This window comes from Sorex araneus, chromosome 2, assembly GCF_027595985.1.
Source record: "Sorex araneus isolate mSorAra2 chromosome 2, mSorAra2.pri, whole genome shotgun sequence".
NCBI lineage: Eukaryota > Metazoa > Chordata > Mammalia > Eulipotyphla > Soricidae > Sorex > Sorex araneus.
This window is the reverse complement of record NC_073303.1, coordinates 193,357,080-193,383,993: the sequence shown is the minus strand read 5'-3', so window position 1 is coordinate 193,383,993 and position 26,914 is coordinate 193,357,080. Positions and strand designations below refer to the sequence as shown.

General features: G+C 39.3%; 1 protein-coding gene across 5 annotated transcripts in view; it reads left to right on the top strand.

The window, feature by feature from the left end:
- Nucleotides 1-23,905, top strand: part of GRIK1 (glutamate ionotropic receptor kainate type subunit 1) — a 464,627-nt gene extending 440,722 nt beyond the window's left edge. For 3 of the 5 annotated variants that reach the window (XM_055127266.1, XM_055127262.1, XM_055127263.1), the window contains 3 exons: nucleotides 2,527-2,777; nucleotides 22,955-23,041; nucleotides 23,439-23,905. In XM_055127266.1, coding sequence (XP_054983241.1) covers nucleotides 2,527-2,777; nucleotides 22,955-23,041; nucleotides 23,439-23,594 — 494 coding nt within the window. In that variant the 3' untranslated portion in view covers nucleotides 23,595-23,905. The remainder of the gene's footprint in view (nucleotides 1-2,526; nucleotides 2,778-22,954; nucleotides 23,042-23,438) is intronic. The other 2 variants (XM_055127264.1, XM_055127265.1) reach the window with 1 other exon arrangement.
- The last annotated feature ends 3,009 nt before the right edge of the window (nucleotides 23,906-26,914 follow it).

Below are 26,914 nucleotides of genomic sequence, written 5' to 3'. Positions count from 1 at the left end.
AGCCATATTTTGCTGGTTCTTAATTGCCCCCACGCTATGTGGATGCTAATGGTGCTCATTTTGACATTAGCCGTTATTCTGGAGGTGTTTAAGCAAGTGACCGATGTTTTTTAATTTGCCTTTCCAGAGCCTTTTGTTCTCTGACTAAATTACGTATCTTTTTTTAATAGTTCAAATAATATCAGAATTTATTTGGGGGGAACTGGAGATAAGATAATGCTTAGGGATACATGCCTATCATATGCATGACCTGAGTTCAGTTCCCAAGAGCAAAAGGTCCCACACGCATGCCTGGGTGCAGTGGGTGCAGTTCTGGCTTAGAGATCCCCAGGTACTCCCAGGTGTGACTCCAAAGGACCCCAAGTACCATCAGAGTGACCCAACTATCTCCCACATTGCAGGCCTGAGGAGAATGGCATCTATAGCCCCTGTAGAGTGACCCACTGGCTGAGAATCACTTTCTGGAACCCTGGGTCTCTTGAATACCACTGGGGAGGTCCCTCCCAAATTAAGTTTTTCCTCACATAGAATCTCAGTGATGGAGCCAGAGAGACAGCACAGAGTAGAGGTCTTGCCTCATATGTGGCTGAACCCAGTTTGATCTCGAGCACCCCATATGGCCCCCGAGTATTGCTAGGAGTGACCCATGAGCACAGACTCCAACCCCGTAATAAGTCCTGATAATTCTGAGTGTGACCCAAGCACCACCCAAATCCCACTGAAACAAGAGGTCTCAATGAATGCAAATTCTCTACTCCTAGTGGGGAAGTCACAATCTAACTCCAAAAAAATTTTTTGCTCTTCTTTCACTCTAGATTTTGAGTACTAACCATCACTTTTAGATACTGGGGAGATACTGGGGTGGAGGGAAGAAAATTAAACTGTGACCTATGTCACACTCTGCTTTTCTAATTTCAACCATATCATAGAATAAGAGGTCTATGGGGAGAAAAGAAAAGTGAGGAGAGCAGAGGGAGAAGATTCTTAGATCTTCCAGTACCTATTATTTTCATTTATACTTTGGCTTCCTACATTGTTCCAAATATTAAATAAGAGGACTAAAATTTTAATTCCTATGATCATTTCCAGTTCTAAAGTGCATGATTTTTTATTTTCTATTTGTTTTAATTCTTCCATGTCCACCAAAAATATCTCTAAAGTTTACACAGGCATAGACTTCTGAGTATAATAAATACTAGCAAATATTGATCATTGTCCAAGGAGAAATTAAGTTAAGTATCTTAACATCTTTCATCTCTTCCTTTGCAATGATTCACATAATTATACATCATTGGGCAAGGTAAAACTTTAAGCAAATAGTGGCTGTTTAGTTCTAATAAAATTAGCACACTAAAGACTTTACTAGAATATAGAATAGAAATTATATCAATCTGGACCTTACAATTTTTTTATTTTTTATTTTTTTGCTTTTTGGGTCACACCCAGTGATGCTCAGGGGTTACTCCTGGCTTTGCACTCAGGAATTACTTCTGGCGGTGCTTGGGGGACCATATGGGATGCCGGGGATCGAACCCGGGTCGGCCGCGTGCAAGGCAAACGCCCTAACCACTGTGCTATCACTCCGGCCCCTGGACCTTAGAATTTTTTAACTAACTGATTTTTGAATTATTCAAGGCCTGCTATTCATGGAATAGGTATATGAGTTAGTATTGACTAATTACTATAAACAACATATGCAATATTTTATGTATTACATCTGTCACTGTCACTGTCATCCTGTTGCTCATGGATTTGCTCAAGCGGATACCAGTAACATCTCCAATGTGAGACTTGTTACTGTTTTTGGCATATCGAAGCTTGCCAGGTTCTAATAAGTGTTTATTTCTTGACCTTACTATGGTCCAATGTGGATGTAAAGAGAAATTCTCCTTTATGGATTTATTCTAGGACCTGGTCACCTACTAGTGATTTGAAGTCCTGCCTTCCTGCCAGTTATTGGGGAAAGGGTGAGAGAGACTAAAGGGTCACTGTGAAAGGATTGATGGATAAGATTTAACATAATTTTACATCATGTAGGCTTCCAAGGGATAGGAAAAAGGCACACAACCACAGTGTATTGCAAAGAAATTTGAAAACTATTTAGCCACTCCCATAGGAAGAAGATAAAAGAAATAATATTAGTGATCAAGACGGTCACAGTATTAAATAACCAAAATCCAAGCCAAGAAAAAGTAAAATAGAACCTATGAAATCTCCAAACATGGGGAAAAGATTCATGAATAACTCACCGGAAGCAGAGGTGTGTCAAAATTTCTAGCTTTGTTTCTCTTGTTTAAAAAGAATACCCAATGTGCAATGCAAGGGTTCATCTCAACACGTCAGCTATTCCCCTACCCAATTCATTAGAGCCTTCAAGTTTTAGAATTTGACTTCTGTGCTCGTTATCAGTCAGCTTGTATAGTGGGAATGCCAAAAGCCATCAGGTAGTTATGTCTAAGATAGTATTCCTTCTTGACACCTTCTTCTACTTTTTGGTGACCGATATCCAAATGATCATCCTTGCAGGTTCTCCTTACCGGGATAAAATCACTATTGCTATTCTTCAATTACAAGAAGAAGGAAAACTTCATATGATGAAAGAAAAGTGGTGGCGAGGGAATGGCTGCCCCGAGGAAGACAGCAAAGAGGCCAGTGCTCTAGGAGTCGAAAATATTGGGGGCATCTTCATCGTTCTGGCTGCTGGACTGGTCCTTTCTGTTTTTGTAGCCATTGGTGAATTTATATACAAATCACGAAAGAGTAATGATACCGACCAGGTGAGTCATCTCTTTCTAGGACTGGGTAATTTTTCTTTTGTGTTATCTGCCTTAAGTTTGGGGAGGTTAAGGATGCTTGCCTGTTTTTGTAACACTCTATTGAATTAGATGCCCAGAAGAGCCATTTTTGAGTTAGAGCAAAGAGCTCTTGAATCCCGGCCAGGTGCTTCTGGCACAAGAGTCCCATCATTTATTAATGAAAAGAAGGAAGTGCCTTATACACTAAATCCAATTAATGCTATTTGGAATGACGGTGCAGAAATTCCAAACTCAGTTGCTTTCTCAGTTATTTGCTCTTAAAACAGAAACTCTAGACAGATCATGGAAAAATAAACCTCAAATCAAAAAGATATAAAAAAAAAGATTGTGAGGGGGCTGGAGTGATAGCATAGCGAGTAGGGCGCTTGCCTTGCACTCGGCCGACCCGGGTTCAAATCCCAGCATCCGATATGGTCCCCTGAGCACCGCCAGGAGTAATTCCTGAGTGCAGAGCCAAGAGTAACCCCTGTGCATCACCAGGTGTGACCCAAAAAAAAAAAAACCAAAAAAAAAAAAGATTGTGAAAGAAATGTCAGCCATTCCAATAAAAATGCTGAGCACATGTTCTGAAGCAAAGAGATATAAATAAAGATATAAGTGTAGTAATTTGAAACTGAGCACTTGCATTAACGCCTGATTTATTAAAAGACAATTCACCAGGTCTTTTGGCCTGGAAAGTAATAAATAATATAAGAATACTAAAATATATTAGAAAAACATAAAATAAAGTATATTAGAGATTACTTTTCCAAATTACATTGAGGCTTAGGGTTGAAGCCATTTAACTTAGTTTTGAATAAAATCACAACAGGAGTTTACACTCTTCAAAGATGATTGTGATTAGGATTTCTTCATAGGCATACTAGAATAAGCACATACAAAACTCAGTACCATTATAATATAGTCAGGTGTTACTTCAGTTTTAAAATGCTGCTATGATTTTGAGACTATGGACTTTGAATAATGCTTATTGGTCGGCAGTCACTGTCTTAAAATTTTTAATAAGTTTTAAACAAAGTTTTCGCATTTAAATTTTGCACTAGTGCTACAAATTATGTGACCAGTTTTGATTAATAATCTCTCACTACTTCCACTTTCCTGAAGTAGAAGCAGTTTCTTAAAATCCCTAAACCAGTCATATTTGATGTTATCCTGGTTTCATCATAAAAGTTTCCCCAAACCGCAGTGCAGTTTTGAGAACACCTAGCACTCCTTCTCTGGACCTTGTTAGAGAAATCATTTTTACTAAAAGGGACACTTCATTGATCTGCTTTGTTTTAACTTTCAATTTGCTCTTGAGGTGTCTTGTTTTATGCAACTAATTTGAAAAATGAATGCTTATTCGTTATGCTTTATGCGCTCCTCATAATGCCAGCTTCATTTGATATGAATTTTTATTTAAGACACTCATTTTTGCTTCTGATTTATTCATTTTTCTATTATGTTTTCTCACTGTTTTTGCATGCAAGCTTTTTTGTTTCTTTTATGGACTATAGTGTAAGCAAACTTACGAGACCAACTCCACTTCTAGAACCACTTTATTGATTTAGGATGTGGCAAATTAATTTGCGAGAAAAGAAGGACTCGGACACAGTTCTCAGTATATAGTGTGTGATCCATTTTTTTAAAATGCGTTCAGTATAAATTGCTTCTGATACAAAAGTGATATCTGTCCCTATCAAGCACAGACATAATTCCATATACTTTTACTATAGCAAAAATCAACTGTTCCAGGCATTGAATATGTTGCACTGGAAATGGATGTGCCATGCGTGTCAGACACAGACATGATGTGTTGGTACAGACACCAAGATAGGTGTACCTACAGGAACCTGCTTTGACATCAAGAGAATTATTGTCTTAATTTTATTTTCATGCATTAAAAATAAGTAACTTTGGGGCCAGAGAAATAGTACAGCAGGTAGGGCATTTGTCTTGCATGTGGTCAACCCAAGTTTGATTCTCAGCATCCCCTATGTCTGCCTGAGCACTGCCAGGAGTAATTCCTGAGTGCAGAACCACAAGTAGCACCTGAGCATCTTCAGGTATGGCTCAAAAACCAAAACTAAAGCAAAAGGTAACTCCTTATGAATATGTAGATTCAGACTTTGTAGCCATGCAAAGCATGAAAACAAAGGATTAATTTTGTGGAACTCTTTTCATCGGTGTGAATCTTTTTTTTCCTCTTTTTGCATATATTCTGTCCATTATATTCTTTCCAGCTACCAGTAGCTCTATCTTTTCATTATAATAATGACAATGTTAACTTTCAATGCAAATTGATTATACTCTGTAAGATGTATTATATACACGGAAACTCAAAGTGGCCTTGGATCATCAAAGTTCAGAAAGACGGTGCCCCCCCAAAAAAAAAAAAGGAAAAATCAACTGTGAGTCTCTTCTAATGTCACAGAAGAGATTGAGCTAAGTAGAACATCACTCAGGAAAGCACGACACAATCAAGAGCATCCGTGGCTGGAAAGCCATTAACCTCAAGCTCTCAAGTTGCACATCCTTGCACAGTTTAACAATCTCCTGTGGGTTCTGATAGATAGTATTACCACTTTCTAAAGAACTGAAAGGGTTTTTTTTTTCCAAGCGATATATTATTTCTTGCAAGCTCCAAGCAAAGTCTTATGCTCCAAATAAATGCATAGCATCTTCCATTTTCCACTCACTCGACTTCACTCTTTGCATTGATGAACATCTTTGCACGATGATATTATTTCATTTCCTCCCACTTGCCCAGGATGAAGCGGTTGTTCTTGTAGCAATCTTTTTTGAGCGCTGCTGGTTTCATACTCATTTCTCTGGATTCTTTGCCATTTTCAATACACTCCAAATGTATTGAAGAGAAGGGCAAAAAGGAGAAAATAAATAGTGGGAAGAATTTCCGTACACATTCATTTCAGATCCCTCGAGATTTATTGCCCACCTGCATTCGACCTGCTGTAAATAATTCCCACTCTAACTCAGCTAAGTGACACAGAAAGCCAAGTGCATATTTAATTTGTTGTGACAGAGAATGTCTACTTTCCTCCTGGGCTTGTTTCTTCTTCACGGTGAGGAGGAGAATTGAAGATGTCTTTCATCTTCCCTCGATATGGGATTCGTTGGTTTTGATTCTCCTTAATGGGATTACCTTGACAGATGAAGTGATCCCCCAAAACATATTTCTCAGAAGTAGAAAGAAGCTAGCTGTGCAATCATGTTGCATTTTGGCCTTCACTTTGCTTAGCTCTAACAGGGTTCTAATTTTTGAAGCATGCATCCCTTCAGTCGACATTACATTTTTCCTGGATAGAATGTTCGAAACAGTTGATTCTTGCCCTGAGTGTTTCTCAGTATTGCTTTCTTTGACTTAAAGAATTAAATGATTTTTTAATTAAAAAATGCTTTAATTAAATGCTATTTTAAAGAAAATACCTGTAAATAGCACTAACACATATTTAGTATTTTTAATTTTTTAAAGGCTACAATAATGCAATACTGTTACTTTTTTTGGACTAGAGCAATAGCACAGCAGGTAGGGCGTTTGCCTTGCATGCAGCCAACCCGGGTTCTATTTCTTCATCCCTCTTGGGGAGCCCAGCAAGCTACCGAGAGTATCCTGCTCACAGGGCAGAGCCTGGCAAGCTTCCCTTGGCGTATTTGATATGCCAGAAACAGTAACAACAAGTCTCACAATGGAGACTTTACTGGTGCCCGCTCAAGCAAATCGATGAACAAAGGGAGGACAGTGCAACAGTGCAACAGTTAATTTCTTTACTCATGCAAGGCTTCAGTGCATTTACTGTTTGTGAAATCACACATAAGGATTTACTGTTTGTAAAGTGAATGCAACATCATATTAGCCCAAGATCAGAGTTCACATTTTCAGAAGGAATAGAACCAAGTACTGGAATAAATGCTATATCATTTTAAGTTTCATAATCACTATATGTTCCATATAGAGAATTCCATATACAGAAACTACAATTTACATACATTCATATTCTCGAAGACTAATATGACAAAAATGCTACCAAAACAGTTCAGGAGTGATGAATTTAGATGCAAGGACTTAACAATAATAATACTGGCCTTGCATGTAAACTAATTTTTAAAGATATACTTCTGAGTTTTTGAGTAAAAATGTGGTCCCTTCTGAAAATTAATATTGGTATATTGTTTGAAACTCTATACCGCTAATTTTACATACTTTCAAAATATTTTCACATACAGCATTTGATTTGATGCTATGAACTATTGCTTTTCAGTTGAGCTAAGCACTAAATTTGATATCAGAATTGTCTATCTGGAGTTTTAGACTTTTATTCTCCCATTTTAGACATTAATTCCAGTCTAGATTTCAATTCTAGACTTTAATTCAGTTTTAGACTATAATCCTCAGATTTGCTGAGAATTTAATGAAATAATATAATGGCATAAAAAATAAAATAACCTATAAAGGTCCTATTAATAGTCCTATTAACTAATAGATGCCAGTTCCCTATTGATATAGTAAGTATTGTTCTTTACTCACATGGGCAGTTGGACAGTAAGAAAATGTTGGACAAGGACCAGAGATATAGAATAATGGATAGGACATTTGTTTTGCATGTGACCAACCCACAGTTGATCCTCAGTGTCACATATGATCCCTGAGCACCACCCAGAGTGATCCCTGAGCACAGAGCCAGGAGTAAACCCTGAGCAACCCTGGTTATGACCCAGAAATGGAAAAAAAAAAGGAAAAAGAAGAAAACATTGGACATAAAACAGAGTCTGGCTTGGAAAGCATGTTTTCTGATTCAGACACTCAAGCTACATTTAAGACCTCTTTTCCTCATACAAATATTAAAATTAATAACAAGGTCATGGCATCCAAAACAAAAGCGGCAAGCAAACCAAATTGGCAATGCATGAAATTCTAGCTTAATTATTTTGGAATAGGGCCAAAACAATAATAATTATCTAAGGGGCTCAGTTGATTCTGGCATGCAGGAACAAACTAGCATAATCTGATGTGCATCACTCAATAAATCATTGCTTATTGACTGATGTAAGAAGTTTGACCACTAATTCCAAGCAACATATACAGACCTACTTAACATTCAACATTCAATGCGAAGAGCTTTTCCATGGAGGATCAATAAAGAAACTTTGCACATCATTAAGATAGAAGCGTCACTGCATTCTACTGACCAGTGTCATGCCTGGTCGTATAGTATGCCATACAATCTTCATTCATTTAGATACCTGAGTTCCTTATACTCTCTGTAGACTCTTCCTTGTAGACTTACTCTCAACTCTCCAGCCCTTGCTATCCTATTAGATACAGCCTCACACCTCCTTGCCATCACTTGTATCACTTGTCACTTGTCATCCCGTTGATCTTCAATTTGCTCAAGCGGGCGCCAGGCAATGTCTCCATTTGTCCCTGTTGTGTGCTAGTGTAGCCCAATGATATCTGCTCGCTCCAGGAACAGGAAGAGCCTCAAATCGTTCATTCAGGTTTTGATATCAACTTTGCTAAAAACAAAGTTTTTACAGGGCCAGAGAGATAGTACAGTGGAGAAGGTACTAATTTTGCAGATGGCTTGTCCAGGCTCAATCCCCAGCACCCAATATGGTCCCCTGAGACTGAGTAAAGAGCCAAGAGTAAGCTAAGGAGCACCATCAACTGTGGCCTAACTTCATCCTCTTTCCCAGGTTTGTACATTAAGGCAAAACATGTAAACTCCATTTTTAACATAAGCAGTTGTCGGATTTCAGTGTGCCTCCGATTGTCTAGGAAAACACTCTAAATTATAGATTAGAGCCACTCTGCCCTCTAGGGTTTCCTCCCCAGTGAAGACAGAGCAGAAGTTAGTGTTTGTCTTTATTTGTCTTTTCTAAAAAAATCAGGCAGTGAATGCTCAAAACTATTTGTGCACATTAGTTTTCATCAAAAGTGATTCAAATATAGTGTGTTCCCATAGTCAGCAGTGCACACGAGTGGTTCTTAAAACAATCTTCCAGATAAGAGATTAGGGTTATTTTTTGTTTTTCTTTCTTTTCTTTTTTTTTTTTTGAATAGTGTTTTTTTATCTGAGCTTTCTTTCCCCAATAGTCCTCCATACAGCTGTTTTACTTAAAAGTAGTTGGCAAACATAAATTTTCATTAAAACCCACTTGAGTGCAGCAGTTTGTCTTCAAATTAGGTGGCAAACGTGCATTTTCATTAACACTGGCAAGTTATCTCTGGGTTGTACTTTGAGAAATGCTGCTTAAAGTTAAGAAGAGAACAGGGAGGCATGAAAAGATTGAACAAGTGCATCGACAACCAGGCAGCCCCTAATCCTGTGGAAGTGTTGCCTGACAAGCCCATCTATAGACTACTATAATAGGGGGAAATGCAGCTTATTTCACTGCAGACTAAAATTTTAAATGAAAATAGTTTTAGAGCTTTTTCCAGCAAAATTGGAACTACAGAAGGAATGAACAGTAGACCATGATCATGGCCTGAGAAAATTTAGTTAGATCATAAGACTATAAATCTATCCAAGAAAATTCATTTTTCCAAATACCTTATTGCATTTGACTAGCATTATATAATATCCTATATGAGCTATTCAAAATTGCAACACAATGAATTTCAATTAGCTTCCAATCCTGACCCTTATACTGTGAAGTCTATTTCCATGTTAGCAAGTTAAATATAGCTGAATAACCTCGAAAAGCAAAAAAGAAAGCAAAGCATTCTTATTTCTTGGAATATTTTCTGCATGTCTAACAGTGCCAAATGGCATTATTAATTAACTCTTACTGACAATAAAAATTTTCTGCCCTCTGCTGCAGTTTAACTAGCCTTTAGGAACCATCTCATTATACTTCTTGTAGTTAAGTAATTTTATGTCCAGATGCACACACATATTAAAATCATTATTTTTTTTCCTTTCAAAAACTCTTCCATAGAGATTGATACTGTGGAAAATGAGATTTTCTTTAAATTTTTTAAGAATTCTATTTTTACAAAGATAAGGACTGCTTGTTCAAGGAAATTAACATTATGAACATGCAGTGTGGTTTGGCATCATTGAACCTCGTAGTTACCTGCCTAAATAGGGCTCAAAGACCAACTTGCAGAAAAACAAATTTCCATTTCTTGATATATCCATCCAGACAGACACAGAAAATAATGAGTAGGATTTAAGTGATGTGATTATACTACTTAGTTCACTCCGTCAATCACTTCTTAAAATTGATCAGAATTTTCTTTCTGCCTAATTTACCTTGTTTTTCCACTCAGAGTTAACTCAGACTTTGTAAATTTCAAATAAAAATGCTGACCTGGAGATGGGCTGGAGCGATAGCCCAGTGGGTAGGGCGTTTGCCTTGCACGTGGCTGACCCGGGTTCGATTCCTCCACCCCTCTCGGAGAGCCCGGCAAGCTACCGAGAGTATCTCGCCTGCACGGCAGAGCCTGGCAAGATACCTGTGGAGTATTTGATGTGCCAAAAACAGTAACAACAAGTCTCACAATGGAGACGTTACTGGTGCCCGCTCAAGCAAATCAATGAGCAACGGGATGACAGTGAGAGTGACAATGACTTGGAGATGGAGAGATAGTACAGATATTAAGGTAATTACTTGCCTTGCATGCAGACAAGCCACATTCCCCATTCAATCACTGGCACTACCTAGTCCCCAATCCTTGAGCCCCACCTAGCACTGTTGGGGAAACTGGGAAACCAGACTGGTTCAAGTTATCCTTATCTCCAGAGTGTCTGAATATCAGAGTCCTTGTGCCCTAATATTAAACCACAAGACTGAGAATCACCAGGAGGGCCCACCCTAACCCTCCCAGCTTTTAACTCCACTTGAGAGGAAACAAAACAAAAATAAAAAGAATTTAATAACAGCACTGACTAGATCACTAAGTCTTTATGAACCATACAAACTAAGAAACTAGTGTCTATTAGGAACCCATGCTAACTTAGTATTTATCTTCTCTTTGTGTCGTTTGGTCCTTTATAAGAAGCTTTCAAATATTTCCAGACTCTTTTCTCTTGGAGTCTGATCAACTGGGTTAGCAAATGATTTGAAGAAGTCTCTCCTCTAATCAGGTTATTTCTGTAATTCTACAAAGAAGCTTTCTTCTGCCTGGAAATCTTTACATCGATCAATTAACAGAGAGGCCAGGAAGTAATTAACATCCATTTAGAAATAACCTCCAATATACACGTTGTCACTATCTTAAAAAACAAACAAACAGTGAAAGCTGTCTCTGTTCCAATGAGAAGATGACTTTGGGATTACAAATAAAGGATTCAAGTCTTTCTGCCGTTTGGGGGGGAAATTCTGTGCTTTCCTCAACCTCAGTGTTGGCGTGTTACCAGGATATCATTTAAAGCCAGTAGGATATTCAAAAGAAAATATCAGTAAAGAAGCAGTGTAAAAAAACATATACATACATATACATAATTCTATATACATACATATATAGAATTTATTTTTTTTTGGTTTTTGGGGTCACACCCAGCGATGCACAGGGGTTACTCCTGGCTCTTCACTCAGGAATTACCCCTGGCGGTGCTCAGGGGACCATATGGGATGCTGGGATTAGAACCCGGGTCGGCCGCGTGCAAGGCAAACGCCCTACCCGCTGTGCTATCGCTCCAGCCCCACATATATAGAATTTAATAGTGTTGTATAGGTACCTTGTTTCATCATTAACTGACTGTGTAATAGCCTGCTCTGAGCATAGAAAAAATTCACTATCCGGAATTAAAGAGTGAGAAAGCTGCCCATTCAATCATGAAAATCACTACAAACATAAGAAAGTCACAGACAGAATCATTCTTGGTTTGAGTAGTCTATACAGTAGGTTAAAAGCATGTACCTAGAGACCACATTCTTTTAACTAACTTTAAGACTACGTGGAAGCTAGGAACTGATCACACACTCCATCATAATTCTAGAGTGGGATATTCAGTGGGACTGACTCGAAATAAAGTGAAAACTGTTACAGAACTGAAGTGATTTTGCTAAGAGAGAAAGATAAGCAAAGGAAAGGGACATTTTCCCCCATTATTTTTATGTGCTATTGCCTTTGTTTCCTACATTTTCTCTACTTTGATCAAGCATCGAGTTTTATCTTGTGTTTATCTCCAAGCTAGGATGAAACAAACTCTTAACTTCGCATTTTAGACTTTACAAATTTGTAGCATAAACAAAAGTCCTGAAATTTATGCTTCTCCAGCTGAAGATCCACATGTTTTTTAATAAACTGTTTTAGTAAATATATAAATATATATTATATATATTTGTAATTTATAATATATATATGTAATTAGCAAGAACTGAAACACAAAATTCCAAACTTGAGGAAAATCTATGAAATTATACTCTCTGAGTGATAGCACAGCGGGTAGGGCATTTGCCTTGCACGTGACTGACCCGGGTTCGATTTCTCCGACCCTATCAGAGAGCCCGGCAAGCTACTGAACTTATCCCGAACACACAGCAGAGCCTGGCAAGCTACCCATGGCATATTCAATATGCCAAAAACAGTAATAACAAGTCTCATAATGGAGCCCCTGTACCTGCTCCAGCAAATGGATGAACAATGGGACAACAATTTATGAACAACAGGACAACCATGCTAAAGTAGTAGTACAGGGGCTGGAGCGATAGCACAGCGGGTAGGGCGTTTGCCTTGCACGTGGCCGACCCGGGTTCGATTCCCAGCATCCCATATGGTCCCCCGAGCACCGCCAGGGGTGATTTCTGAGTGCAGAGCCAGGAGTAACCCCTGAGCATCGTTGGGTGTGACCCAAAAAGCAAAAAAAAATAAATAAATAAAAATAATAAAGTAGTAGTACAAATATTTTCTATCCCTTACACCAATTTTTGGCCACCAGACAATAAAAAAGGAATTGGAAGGAAGCATTAAACTTGAGATGATGTCAGTATCCCTGGATGGAGGCCTAATGAGTCTCCCTTAGCTTCATCCCATCTTGGAAAACGAAAAAAAGAAAAGAAAAAGAAAAGAAAGACCTGAGAAAAGTTCAGAGGAACTCCTAAATAGAAAATGTCATTATTGTGTTAACCGGAGCAGCCAAAAACACTGGTGAGATTTATAGACAAGTCTCTTGAGTCAAGTATACCAATATCCAGGAGTTAGTCTATGAACAACTTTATAGTGCTCATTCCTGGAGTATCTCAGAGGAAGCATTAAAAAATTTCACAGCCTTTCCCACGAATGTGTTTGTGAAAGGACTGGTAGTACTCCTGGTAGTTGTGTAAGTTGGAGGCGGAAGTAGAAAAGTCGCAAAGTGTAGCTCTGCCCTGGAAGCCAGGTAGACGTAAGAAAGACAAGTGGTGGACACTGCCCAGAAGCATATGTAGTAGCCTCTTCCATTCTCAGCAATGTCCAGCCCTCCACAAGTCTCAGACACTCAGATAAGGAGGGAAAAGAGATGGACGGTGGGAGAGAGCTACAGTAGTTGAGCCAATACCGTCCTACTCCCTTAAAAGCATTTTAAACCAAAAGTGAATTAATGACCTTATGTTAAAGAGATCTAATCGCAGAGTGCACCCTCATAGCTAAAGTGAATTCTGTTATTCTTTTAAGAGGGACCACATAGGTTTCGGGGGTCCAGATTGGGATGTTGTAGCTTGCAACAAAATTACTCAATAGATATATAAGATATACAGACTGATACCTTAAAGGTTTTACATATGGTGGACACATGTACTACGCATAGCTAACATCTTCTGTCAGCCTAGATTTACCTTGAGGCAGAATCATTCTCTACAGGAGAAGGGGCATGTGGAGGTCAACGTGGAGGTCTCGTCCTGTTCAGCAGGGAGAACCCTTCCTGGGGCTGAGAAGGGGATGCAGCCTAATGAATAGACACAGAGCCGGAGGAGGGAGAAAAGGTGTTTATTCTATGGAAGTTACAGTATTTATACCTCCCTGCTGGGAGGAGGTGGTATAGTAGGCATGCTGAGACCCCCAATAGAAATGCAGGGTGTGGCATGGGCATTAGCTAGTGATAAACAAATGGTGATAGGATATGATCAGTAAGATCAGGAGTGGCAACCTTTGCTAGGTGAGGCATGGGCATTAGCTAGTGATAAACACATGGTGATAGGATAAGATCAGTAAGGTAAAATGGCTCCCTACAGGGGCAGACAAAGAATTTCTTGTGAACTGTAGTTTTATGGCCCTAACTCAAGTTCTCAGTTGCTAAAAGGATCAGGCACTGCTCCGTAGGCAAGAGAAAGCTAACCCCCAGGACATCAGCCCCAATCCTCATGACAGATCTGGTCATGGACATTTAAGAACAATCTCTGGAGGGAGCACGGGAGCTCCGAGCTTGTAAGAGGGGCTGACAGTGACCATGCAGCGTGACTCTGAGAAGGAAAGTGGCCTGTGGACACTCTGATTGCCAGGCATTGATGTCAGAAGAATTGTCTAGCTCCGGTTGCCTTCTAGAAGCTTCTCCCCACACATCAAAGCAGTTCTCTGCTTTCTGGGCACGATGCTAAAGTGAGCCACGTTCCAGCCTCCTTTGCCTACTCTGAAACCCTTTTCCTGCCCTTCCTGGGGCCAAGAAAAGGCTCACTTGCCCTTGAATGCCCCACAAAGGCCCGGAAGACTTCATCTCAATATGGCCGGATGTTAGTCTCCTTGAGGGACCTTCCTGTAATAGTCTAGGTGAGAGAATGGGTACCAATTCCCTACATTCTTGGGCTCCAATCAAGCTGTCTGCCTTGTGGCATCCCCTGGGTGTTAGAACCCACAAAGGGCAATTGAGGTATTGGTATTCCTCACTCTCCAAGCTTTCTCCTCAGCATGTTGGACTTTTTGAAAACCAATTCACAACAAATCTCTTCACACCCATCCCCAATCCTATTTGTTGGATCCTGAAGGCTCTGAGGCAAACTTTTCCATTCAAAGAGCCTTCTTTTTCCTTTCAAACACCTGGTTGTGGTAATTAATAGCTTCAAAGAAGGCCAGGGCTTCTGTAGATCCATAAAAGGCTATTTAAGAGCTCTCAGCTGCAAATTTGACTCTTTTTCTCTTTCCTTATCATCCCTAACCCTGGGGCAGTGGATATCAAAGGTTCTTGCTACAACTTTAAAAGTGGGGAAAAAAAGAGTTGAAATTCAGAAGCATTGGAAAAGGCATAAGGATTTATATTAAAATGTTACATTGGTGCAAGAGTAACCTCATTTTTGGTAGTTTTTCATGGAATTAAGTCTAATGTTAGAAGAGAATAAATGTATAAATTTCTATATTCTAAGAGTTTGGGAATATGGGTCTGAGCAGCTGCCTCAGGTAAAAATTTCTTGCTGGATAGACAAATTCTTAAAATTCTTTTATATGTGCATACACATATGTGCATATTGCATGCCATTCTACAATGGGCTTAGGTATGTTTTAATAGAAAATTGTTTTTCTAAATGAGAGCCAGAGAGGCAGTACAGAGTCAGAGCACTTACATGCATGCACACTGACCCCCGGTTTAATTCTGGTTCCCTAAACACGGCCAGATGTGATCCCTGAGCCCAGGGCCAAGGATAAGCCCTGAGCATCAACCCCATGACACCACAAAATTGAAATGAAAAATAATAAAGTTTTTTAAAAAATGCTTGGGCCTACTTTTTAAAAAGAAATAATCAACTCATCAAGACACTGCTCCCACAGAAATACAGCCGTAAGTTTACCACACCAAGAAAATAATATAACATTAATAATACTTCCTCGGGGCCGGAGCGATAGCACAGCAGGTAGGGCGTTTGCCTTGCATGCGACCGACCTGGGTTCGATTCCTGGCATCCCATTGGTTCCCCGAGCACTGTCAGGTGTAATTCCTGAGTGAAAAGCCAGGAATAACCCCTGAGCATCGCTGGGTGTGACCCCCAAAAACAAACAAACAAATAAAAAAATAATACTCCCTCTATTTCTCAACCTTTTTCTTTATATTGTGTATTTGCTAAATATGATCTTCACAAAACCAATTCAAATCATAGCCTTTCTTCAAGTTTTATGCAAAGAATTTTTTCTAAAAGATAGCTATAGGGCTGGAGTGTGAGTACAGCAGGTAGGGCATTTGCCTTGCATGAGGCTGACTCAGGTTCGATCCCTGGCATCCTCTATGGTCCCCTGAGCACCGTCAGGAGTAATTCCTGAGTGCAGATAGAGGAATAACCCAAATCCCTGGCATCCCATATGGTCTCCCAAGCACTGCCAAAAGTTATTCCAGAGTGCAGAGCCAGGAGTAACCCCTGAGCATCACTGGGTGTGACCCAAAAATCAAAAAAAGAAAAGAAAGAAAGACAAGACAGCTATAGTATTTACTATGTTTTCCCCCATGTCAATTAAATAGTCTTTACTAAATTTTCTCCCATATGTAATGTACAAATTTCTTAGACAATGTCAGAAAGCATTCAAATGTATTTAAATAAAGAATCTCATAAAGTAAAGAAAGAAACCTAGGACCAAGGAGTCAGCACAAAACTTATAGGCACAGGCAAAGGGACGGTCTCTTGCACTGCACACCTCCCTGGAAGCACCAGGTAGCCCTGGTGGCCTCCAGAGCACTGCTGGGCTGGCCCAGGTGGTACCCTCTCTGGGTGGGGCTGGGGGGGAGAAGGTGATTGGGGGAAGCAAGCAGTTATATATTCCCATTCCCAAGTATTGAACAAACCCTCAGGCCTAGTAGGCTGAGTACCTCTGAGAGCTTCTTTTCGCCCCCCTCCCCCCCCAGCACAGCTTGGGAGACAAAAAGAATGAAAGACACCTAATGAAATGTAAATTTTGCATTGTATTCTTGAATAAGCCAGCACAGGCTAGAAAAATAATAACAATTGAAAAATAAATAAACCCCCAAAGATAAGCATTTAATAAAGTTTTAGATATACCAATGAATAAAAACCTTGAATGCATACATATTAACTATACACTGAGAAATCAGACTGATAGTCTGATGCTAAATTTGCAACCACTATGGAGGCCAGTCCTAGACAGAAATCCTGGCTCCTTTCATTATTTCAAACCCAGACTGAATGCTAGGAGAGTTCTTCTATACAGTTTAAAAATTCTTTTGTTTTTCACCCCTGGATTATTTTCCTTAGGCAATTTATTTTAGCTACCAAACAGCAAGAATTTGCTTAGCTCCTCCCTCAACACCGCCTGGTTTTTATACGCAATATAAGATAAGGGGTCAGGAAGAGGATAGCAACACTCAGTCTCACTAGAGTACAAAGAAATCAAGTATGTGCAGTCAATCGGAGGGAAATGATACCCAGCTGCCAATTAGAGAATAAACCAAAGGGGAAAGTTAAGAAAATTAAGGTGGGAGAAGGGAAGGAATGTGTGTGTGTGTGTGTGTGTGTGTGTGTGTGTGTGTGTGTGTGTGTGAAGAGCTCATGAGCACAGTCTCACACACACATTAAGAAGAGGAGAAGAATGAGTTGCAAAATAAGGGAGCAAAGATATAAACAAGCAAGCCCTATTAGTTTTAGAGGAATGCTACTATTCTACTTGATTTGCAGCTGCTCTGTATAAAAGATTAACTTCTCTTATTGTTATGTAACATCACACACACACACACACACACACACACAAAATTACTTTTTTTGGATAGTGTCAAGAACAGCATAAATGGTCCTGGCATTGTTGCAAATCCATGCATAATTAAGTTTTCCTAGCAACTGTATTAGAGGGATTCCTTTTTAATGACTTTATAAGTATGGACATGAGTTGTTTTAAAGTTTGAAGGATCTAAACTTAGCTGACCACCTATTTTTCACTGGGAAGACACCAGCTGTTACAGACACTAAATGTACTAGGATTCGGTAAAATAGGTAACAATATATATTGAAAGTTTTACATTTTAAACACATAGGACCTATGTGAATGAAAATACATAATAATTAAAATAAATAATTCAAAGAAATTGGTGCACAGAAGGGTTTCCTGATGGTTAAAATTGAAGCATCAAATTGTTTTTTCTGGCCCTTCTCTCCATCAAAACACATATTTATCAACAAATGCCCTAGACCTATTTTCAATGATGGAGAGAATTTCATCTTAAAGAAACAGTACCTCCCATGTTTGTGGGAATTTGTGCTCCAGTGTTTCACAGATATGGACTCAATGATCCTCACTATAGCTTTAAGAAGAACGAGTTTATTTCTATTTTCTGTATAAGGAAACTGATGCAAAGAGAAAAGAGGGGCCAAAGAGATAATTCGGGACTTAAGGCTCCTTCTTGGTGTGTAGCCTGTCCTTGCAGTATCCCTGGCATAGCAAAGTAAAAAGTATCACAACATAGTACAGCCAGGTCTGAGTGCCCCAAACCCCACCCCAACCCCCCCACCAGCAGCAGAATGTCACTGGATCCTTGTGAAGCCAGTGGTCCCCAAAGGTGGCTTCTGGTAGGCAGAGAGGAGGGAGACGGTCACTTTCTCCCAATCTGCCTCTGTCACAGGGGACCAGTTGGAAAGGTTCATGATCACGATCACAAAATCCTGTTAATCATCGATTTCTCGGGCGGGCTCAGTAACCTCTCCATTTGTCCTTTCCCTGAGATCTTAGAAGTCTCTCTCAACTCGGCCCTCCCAAGGATGTCACACTGGAGGCTTTTTCAGGGTCAGGGGAATGAGATCCAGCTTGTTACTGGATTTAGCATATGAATACACCATGGGAAGCTTGCAAGGCTGTCCCATGTGGGCAGGAAACTCTCAGAAGCTTGCCAGTTTCTCCCAGAGGGAGAAGCAGGCTATAAGATATCACTTCTGGGAGCTCGCTTTTAAGTCTCTGGATGTTGGCCGTTGATGGGATTACACACACCTGGGTTCCTCTGCCGGTACCTTCATGCATGAGGCCTGTCTGAACGTGTGGAGAGGGGCCTCCAGCACGGCTGTGGCTAGGTTCCGGTGGTCTTCGGCCGCCAGGAGCTCTGCTCGGAGCGGGGAGGGAAGCTGGAGTCCATCCCCTCCGAGGGACCCCGGGGAAGACAGCCAGGCGTGCGGGCAAGAGACTCTCTGGTCTTGGAAAGGTTAAGACCAATAAAGTCTGGAAAGTGAATCTAAGGCCTTACCCAGGGTTTACAGTTTCTTTGACTTGCTTCACAGAAAAGAATTTCAGGATTAGACGAGCAGTTTAGTAAAAGTGAAGTAAAAACAGATTTTATTTGGAGGATTTTAGGAAGGGGAACCAGGAAGAGAAATGAGAGAAAGCAGTGTGTTCAAGAGAGAATGAGCACTTCTCTTAAGGCAGAGAGAGCCCCTATGCACATCTCAGCGTGAAACTACACATCTCAAGAGGGGAGATGTGGGCGACACATGAGCTCAGCCATGTGGACACGAGCAGCACATGGGCTTGGGCAGCATCTGCGCGCCCTTCCTTTGTTCAAGGTGGTCTTCATAGGGTTTCTCCAACCGGCCCCCGTGTGGGGAGTCTACTTAGGTAAAAGTTTGCTGCTAGGGAGGCTGCCAGGCGAGTAGAGTTGGGAGTGGTCTATGGCCTTCCTTGAAATTTCTTCCCTGGTCTTTTGTTCCTGATGGAGCTTCTCTCTGAGAGGGATTCCAGACTTCTCTGGGTCTGCTGCTGGCACCAGGTGAGGATTTTACCAGACCTTGGCCCTCCTGGCTTTGTTACTATCTAGGAATTCCATCACCGTGGGCCCTTCCCTGTCTACCTGCCTACATCACTTGCATTACATCAGCAGGATGAGAATTGCCAGGAGAGGATTCTGAAGACTCCTGAGCACCATTTGGGAAGCAAAATAATAAAATAAAAGGACAGGGCAAGGGGGTAGGGGGATGGCGTTGAGAGATAATAAATAGCTTGCCTAACAATTTAGTACCAATTAAACTCTGATGGTGGGAGAGATTGTATAGTGGATAGGTCACTGGCCTTGCAAACTGCCAACCTAGCTTGATCCTCAGCACCTCTTATGGTCCCCATATGGTCCCCCTGAGCCAACCAGGAGTGAAGACTGAGAGCAGAACAAGGAGTAAGCCTTGCCCACCACTGGGTGTAATTTAAAAAATAAAGAACAACAACAACAAACCCAATTTAAATTCCAGCATTCTGACATCAGACGCAATCTCACTATGATAATTAATTATCGTGTTTGTAAATCTGTAAAACCATCAGGAGTTCCAGATGAAACAGCAGCTGGTAGGGTACTTGCCTTGATTGCAGCAGACCTGGGTTCAATCCCTGGCATCACATGTGGTACCCTTAGCCCAGTCAGGAGTGACTGATCCCTAAGCACAGAGCCTGGAGTAAGCCTTTTAACCTCCCCCCAAACAAACAAAAATAAATTACAAAAAATAAAACATAAGCGCAAGCTCCATTCACATCTGGTGGACCTACGGTTCAAGTCCTTAGGGGAATTTTTAGGCTCCTATGGCCTGGAAGATATTGTCGGGGTGTCATATCCCAAATCCCCTGCAAGGTAGCTAGGCACACATCATGATCTTATACCATCTGATATCATTATTTAGGGATGAAACCGCCATGCTTATACGTAACTTTTCTTAGACGCTATGAGGATGTTTGTGAAAACAGCACAGAAATACAAGCTTTGAAATGCTACTAAATTTTGAAACTAATTAAGAAGTTCAATCCTGTTACATTGTATACATGTCTTTCATCTTGAGATTGTCAAAGGCAAGTTGATTGATGACTATCGGCCCCTCCCTCACAACTCTACTGAGATGACCTTCACGGTTTCATTTCCTGTGGATTCGAGAATGTACGGCTTTACCTGCGCTCAGGGGCCGGTGGGTGCTTTAAAGGTCATCTTTCCTTGTGGCTATGGCAAAAACTCGGAAGCAGAAAGGTCAGCCCCAATATCTTGCCGTTTCCTTTTTGACAGTTGGAGACAAAGTGAGAATCAAAAAGAAATCATAGTTTGTGATCAAAGACAGAGAATCCTGGACACTGATAAGACTATATTTATATTCTTTCTCATACTGGTGGCAAGAATAAACACTTAAGGTTAATGGGGGGAAAAAAGAGAGATATCTGTTGTCTTTTAAGGCACTATAAAATCTAGAGGAAAATTGTATTTTCAAAAAAAAAAACTGAATTGAAATGCATGATCAAGATCTACAATGGTGACCTCTTCTCAAAATAGGGAGGGAGGATTATAAGTCTCTCCTGTCTATCCTTTCCTTTTGTTTGTTTGGGGAGCCACACTTAGCAGTGTGGCCAAGTTCTCTGCTCAGGGGTCACTCCTGGCAGGACTTAAAGAACCATATGGGGTGACAGGGATGGAACCCAGATCAAACAGAGGACAAGACAAGCGCCCTAACCACTGTATTATCTCTCTGCCTCCTTCCAATCCCTCAACCACTGTAAAATCCATATGAGTCATGAGTCATACGTAGAGACTGACTTTGGTTGTTCCGATGCAAAATAAAGTGAAATGTCTAAAATCAAATGTTTGAGAGTTAAGCAGAAAGTGGAATATCTTAACATATCTGATGGAAAAAAATTTTTAAATAACCACGATTTATAGTGGTTTTATTTAAAAAATTAATCCAAGAACAGAGCAATAACACAGTGAGTAGGGGACTGTCCTTCACTTGGTCCACATGGGTTCACTCCTTGGTACCCACTATGGTCTTTAGATCACTTACAGGAGTGACTCCTAAGCGAAGAACCAGGATTAAACACTTAGCACAGCCAAGTGTGGCTAATTAATGACAACAACAATAAAAAATTAATCCAAGTGTCAGATTTCAAGTGAATAGAGTTGAAGTTTGGGTAATCAGATGGGTTGAACTCTATATGCAAAACTTTTCTTTTCATAACCTATATTTCATGCAAAAATTATTATGTCAAATATTGTTTACTATCCCTATAAAGGGCATAATAACTCCCTCCTTATATTTGTCATGAGTTTTATGTGTAATGACTCTTCTCCTTTCCCTCTTCATTTTAATGATTTTCCTACTACCAGAAATATCCTATGCAAAAATCTTTCTTCCATAGAAATAAATAAATGAGCAAAGGTTGCCAAACCCCCAATAATACTGTTCACCACAATGTCACTAAAACATTTAGTAGTAACACATACACTTCACATCGCTTAATGCTGCAAAATCATTATATTTCATTTCTTACTTGCTGTGATATTTTTAAAGTAAATTTATAAAACATTTTTATTGTCCTCATTGTGAGACAGCCTTCTCAAGTCAGTGAAAGGAAATTAACATGCATGACCAGAAATTTTGGTTTTCAATTGCATAGAAAACTAGAAATGAAATTTAAGTCCTGAGACACTTTCTTATGCATGAGACCAAAAAAAAAAAAATACTGCGCTGAACCAACTAGTTTATTTAGATTTGTACATCTTGTACACCAATAATTCACACCTAAGATCTAAATGTATATATCTGGTTTTCAAATTGGCAGGAAAAAAATGAGAGCATGCATATTGTTGTAAATGATATCAACTCTTTGGGGGACATAATATAATAAATGTCTATCTTCAAAGATGCATATGACACTATAATGCACTTTGATCCTGAGATCACACCAAACATTTTGTACTTTGCACACATACAAATCCAGTTTCTTCCTTTGAAGCATTTACAACCTAGATAAATCAACTGGTGGCATGTTGTCATTTGATTTTCAATCATACTTGTGACTTGATAGTAAAAGTAATGCTTGAACCTCCATACACTTTACCGAAGGCTTTGGTTTTTTTGAGGAAATGTTTTGAGAGTAATCGCATCAAAAACTATGCTTCTTTATGGCTATCTCAATCAGCAGAAATTTATTATCCAGAGATCTTATCTTGGCTGCAATAAATGACAGAAAATGATGCTTTCTTGTGCCATTTATATATTGTGCATGTGAATGAATAGTCAGAGTGAAGTTATAATAGATATATATTATTATACATGAATATATATGCCATCTGCATATGTATATCATTTTATAATCATAATTCCATTTTCTTTTTGTATTACACCATCATCTTTTCTGTGCAGTTCAGTACCATGTTATTTTCATTTCCACCACAGCTGTGTCGCTGCTACTGCCAGATCTCTGTATGTGTGTGGTGTGTTTTTACTTTCGTTTTTGAGAAAATATACGATTTAAAATTGTTTTTTTTCTTTTTTTTTATCAGAAAGGAAATTCATCAAGAATTAGATTTTATTTTAGGAACAAAGTAAGGTTTCATGGGAGAAAAAAGCAAAGCCTTGGTGTAGAGAAGGTTTGTTCATTTTCTATAGCATTACTCAAGTGTTCGTATGCCTTGATAAACCTATCAATGTTTGGATCATCTCCATGGGGGAAATGACCTAACTTAACTCTATTTTGGTGTCTCGGCAAAGGTAAGTTATCTATTTGGAGGGCCACGAGTTTTCTTTAACGGGGTAGTGTTATAGTACCGAGTTTGTGAGTATCCCCTAAATCACTGCCTCAGATTTCCCAACAGTGGGTGGCTGTCGGGTGGAGGAGGAGGTGTGGGAACTGGAAGAAAAGCTGCCTTGTGTTAGAATTGCCTGAGACTAATACCTTGCGTTCATGAATCCGAGGCAAGAGACAGACCGCTGGGTGATGAAAGTAATGCAGTTAAAACTGATGCCCTATTATTTCATGTTTTCTAGTGTCTCTCTTTCAATGCCATCATGGAAGAACTGGGAATCTCACTCAAAAATCAGAAAAAGTTAAAGAAAAAATCAAGAACTAAGGGGAAATCTTCCTTTACAAGTATCCTTACTTGTCATCAGAGACGAACTCAGAGAAAAGAGACAGTGGCATGAGCCAAGAAATATGGTCAGAAGCTTCACGGAAGAACAAGCATATGCCTCCATCAGAATTTTGGGGAAAGGATTTCTGAGGAGTGTGCAATGTATTTCCATATGTCTCTATACATAATGCTGCTTATGTATACAGAAAAAAGAAATACAAAAGGTTCAGAGCTCATATAAACAACTATTACTTGCCAAGTGGCACCAGTTCGTTGGAAATGAATTTGTATGCTCACTTATTTTGCCTTTTCACTTTCCCCCCCCCAATAAATTGCTGTGTGTGCTTTCTTAAATAATAAAAAAACAGGGTTTTCTTTTCCATAGTAAGTTTGACTGTGCATTTGTGCTCCATTACTTGCTCACACTCACAGTGCTCATTGTGCAAGTATGATCTGCTGTTGAGCTTCCGACCAAATTGAAACCTCTCACCTATTTAGGCAAACAATCATTTTCATCTGACTTTTTAAAAAGCATTTAACGTATGGCAAATAGGTGGGTGGGTTTATTTTGTTCTGGTTTGTTTAGTCAGTCACAGCCTTTGGCGCGTGGGGGCTACTCCCAACTCTGTGTTCAGGGGTCACTACTGGTATTGCTGGGGAGAGCAAGTGGTCTTGGGAACTGAACTTCAAGCTGCCTCATGAAAAGCATTGAGCTCGGTCCATTGAATTATCAACCCAGTTCAAAAGTTATTATGGTAAGATGAAACCATTCATCTTTATGTGCTAATATGAGGGGGTGAGGAGTATTGCTGTTTAATTGTTTTTATTAAGTCACCATGATGACAACGTTTATCATGACTATCAAGCATACAATGTTCCAGCACCAATCCCTTCCCCAGTGTCCACTGCTCTCCATCAATATCTCCAGTTCCCCTCCTAGCCCGCCCCAAGAAATAGATATAGTCTATTTCTATGACAGACACTTGAATCATAAATTTTAGACACTGCAGTCACATTACTCTTACTGATAATTTAATGCTTAACACCTTTACTGGCTTTCACCATCCACTCCTCCTTCATATCTGGTTTTATAGTTTAGATGGTACTAGAAATATCAGTAGGTACAAGATAAAAATTATATTAAAGAGAGAAAAATTATTCTAATAATAAATGTCCACCACATTCTCAGATCCATCCAAGGTTCTGAGGATATACAGAGAAGGTAAGACATGGTCCCTGCATTCACCTCATTTATTGTAAAATTAAGGAGAAAATAATCAGTGACTCTTAAAAGGATTAGTACTTCCTTAGAGGAAGTTAGAATGAAGAAGATGCAGAAAAAAAGGTCTTTCTCTAACTGCTATCAGGGCAAGGGAGCCTTCCTAAGGAAAGTACAATTAAAGTAAGACCTGAAAATGGCAAATCAATCAGAAGAAGATTGGGGAAGGCAAACACAGCACACTGATGAAGCAGCAATATAGAAGCTTTGAAATGAGCGCATAGAGCCAGAATGAAAAAGAAAAAGCAGCTTGGTGTTACTAAGATACAATGAAGTACAGGAGCTTGACAGCTAATGGTCACTCTGGAAGACAGTAGAGAAAGAAATGACAGAAAGAAGGCAGAGAAGAAGAGAGTGAGGTAACCTATTTCACCACCCCAGAGAAGGGTATCATGGTTGGGCCAGAGGTGTGGCAGAGACTAGTAGATGGAGAGAGGGAGCAATTCATATGGTCAGAGACTCAGAAATTGGTCCTGAGGGAGAAAAGATGGAGTCAAGGAAAACTCCAAGATCTGGAGGAGAAGGAAGCTTAGCTGTATATTGAGTTATCTTTCATTTCACCAGTAACAAGAAATAATGGGAAAGAAGTAGACATGAGATCAATATTTCATATAATCAGATCCCATTGGTTCCTGTAAGATGATTCTATAACAAAAAGAAACTTTCAATCTGGTCCCTGTCGACTTAAAGCACAAACATATTTCCAAATACAAAAAAATAGAGAGGGAAGCAATCTTTAAAACAGCTACATTGAGGTCCAGATAAGGACCTTTTTTCTTCTTATAAAAAATTATTTCAGGCACCCTGATTTATAACACTGTTAATTCTAGGGTTTCATTATACAATGTTTCAAAACCACACCCTCCAGTCAGTGTCCCCCCCACTCAATCTAGGGACAAATATTGTGCTGTGATTGTAATCCAGGCTCAGGTTTGAGTGAGATCAATCAGACTTAATTCTCGTAAAAATGGGAAAAAATACAGTCCATTAAAGAAAAGCATTATGTTAAAAATATGGGTAAGATGCTTGTCTTGCATGTGACGGACCCAGGTTCGTCTTTGGTACCACATATATATAGTCCTCAATCCCAGCTAGGAATGATCCCTAAGCACTGAGCCAAAAGATAGCCATGAACAGTACAAGGTATGGCCCTACATTAAAAAAAAAAATAATTTGACTACTACTAGCATAAGATGAACTAGATTGACCCCATTTACTTGATTCATTAATAGTTATGCCAAAGGTATTCTATTTCATATTTTTTAATGTGACTGGTTATATTTTCATATCCTAAAACACTAAAATGTTTCTGTATGTTTTCACACAACGTTGTTCACTGTGCAAAAAGAAGATCAACATCAAATATCCAACATATAATGCATGTCAATATGGTTGATAGGTATTTTAAAGTCTAGTAGCCCATTTTCATCATCATTTACTGATAAAAGTTTGATTCAAAGATATAGTTTTCTGTGAATAACTTTATGAAAATATGCATGTAGAACTAGGCAAGATTTCAGAATAAGATTTCTTTATGTCAACTACTATAGGTAGTACACAATCATTTTTCTTTCCCTCCTTCTAATATTTCATTCTAAAAGCACATTTGTTGTGTACTAATGAAAATATGCTTTTCATTTCTCTGTGGGCATTAGGATGAAGAATAGAGCAAGCTTATGAGTTCAGAGAATAGCAAAATAAGTTGCAGAATATCTGGAACTTGGTTCAGAAAAATCTCCAAGAGTTTCATCCCCTCTCACTAAAGAACAGTGATTCATACACCATTATGTAGAAATCAATTGCGAAGTTAATTAAAAACTAGGTCTAACATTTCTTCCTTCAGTAATTTATTGATGCTACTAGAACAAGATCATTCAGGTGAGATATTCAGAAAGAGAGAAGGAGGTCAGAGTTGATTGAAAAACAATTTCCACATTTGAGATTTATTTTTCTTTCAAGTTTCAAAACTGGCCCTTCTTGCTTTCGTACAATTCACTACTTGACACCTTGTGAGTGCTGATACTTATAGGGGCTCAGAACTTTAGATTCTTAGTCTAGAAGTGCTGAATAAAACAGAAATGAGGACATGGGTTAAAAGAAGACACTGTCACTGT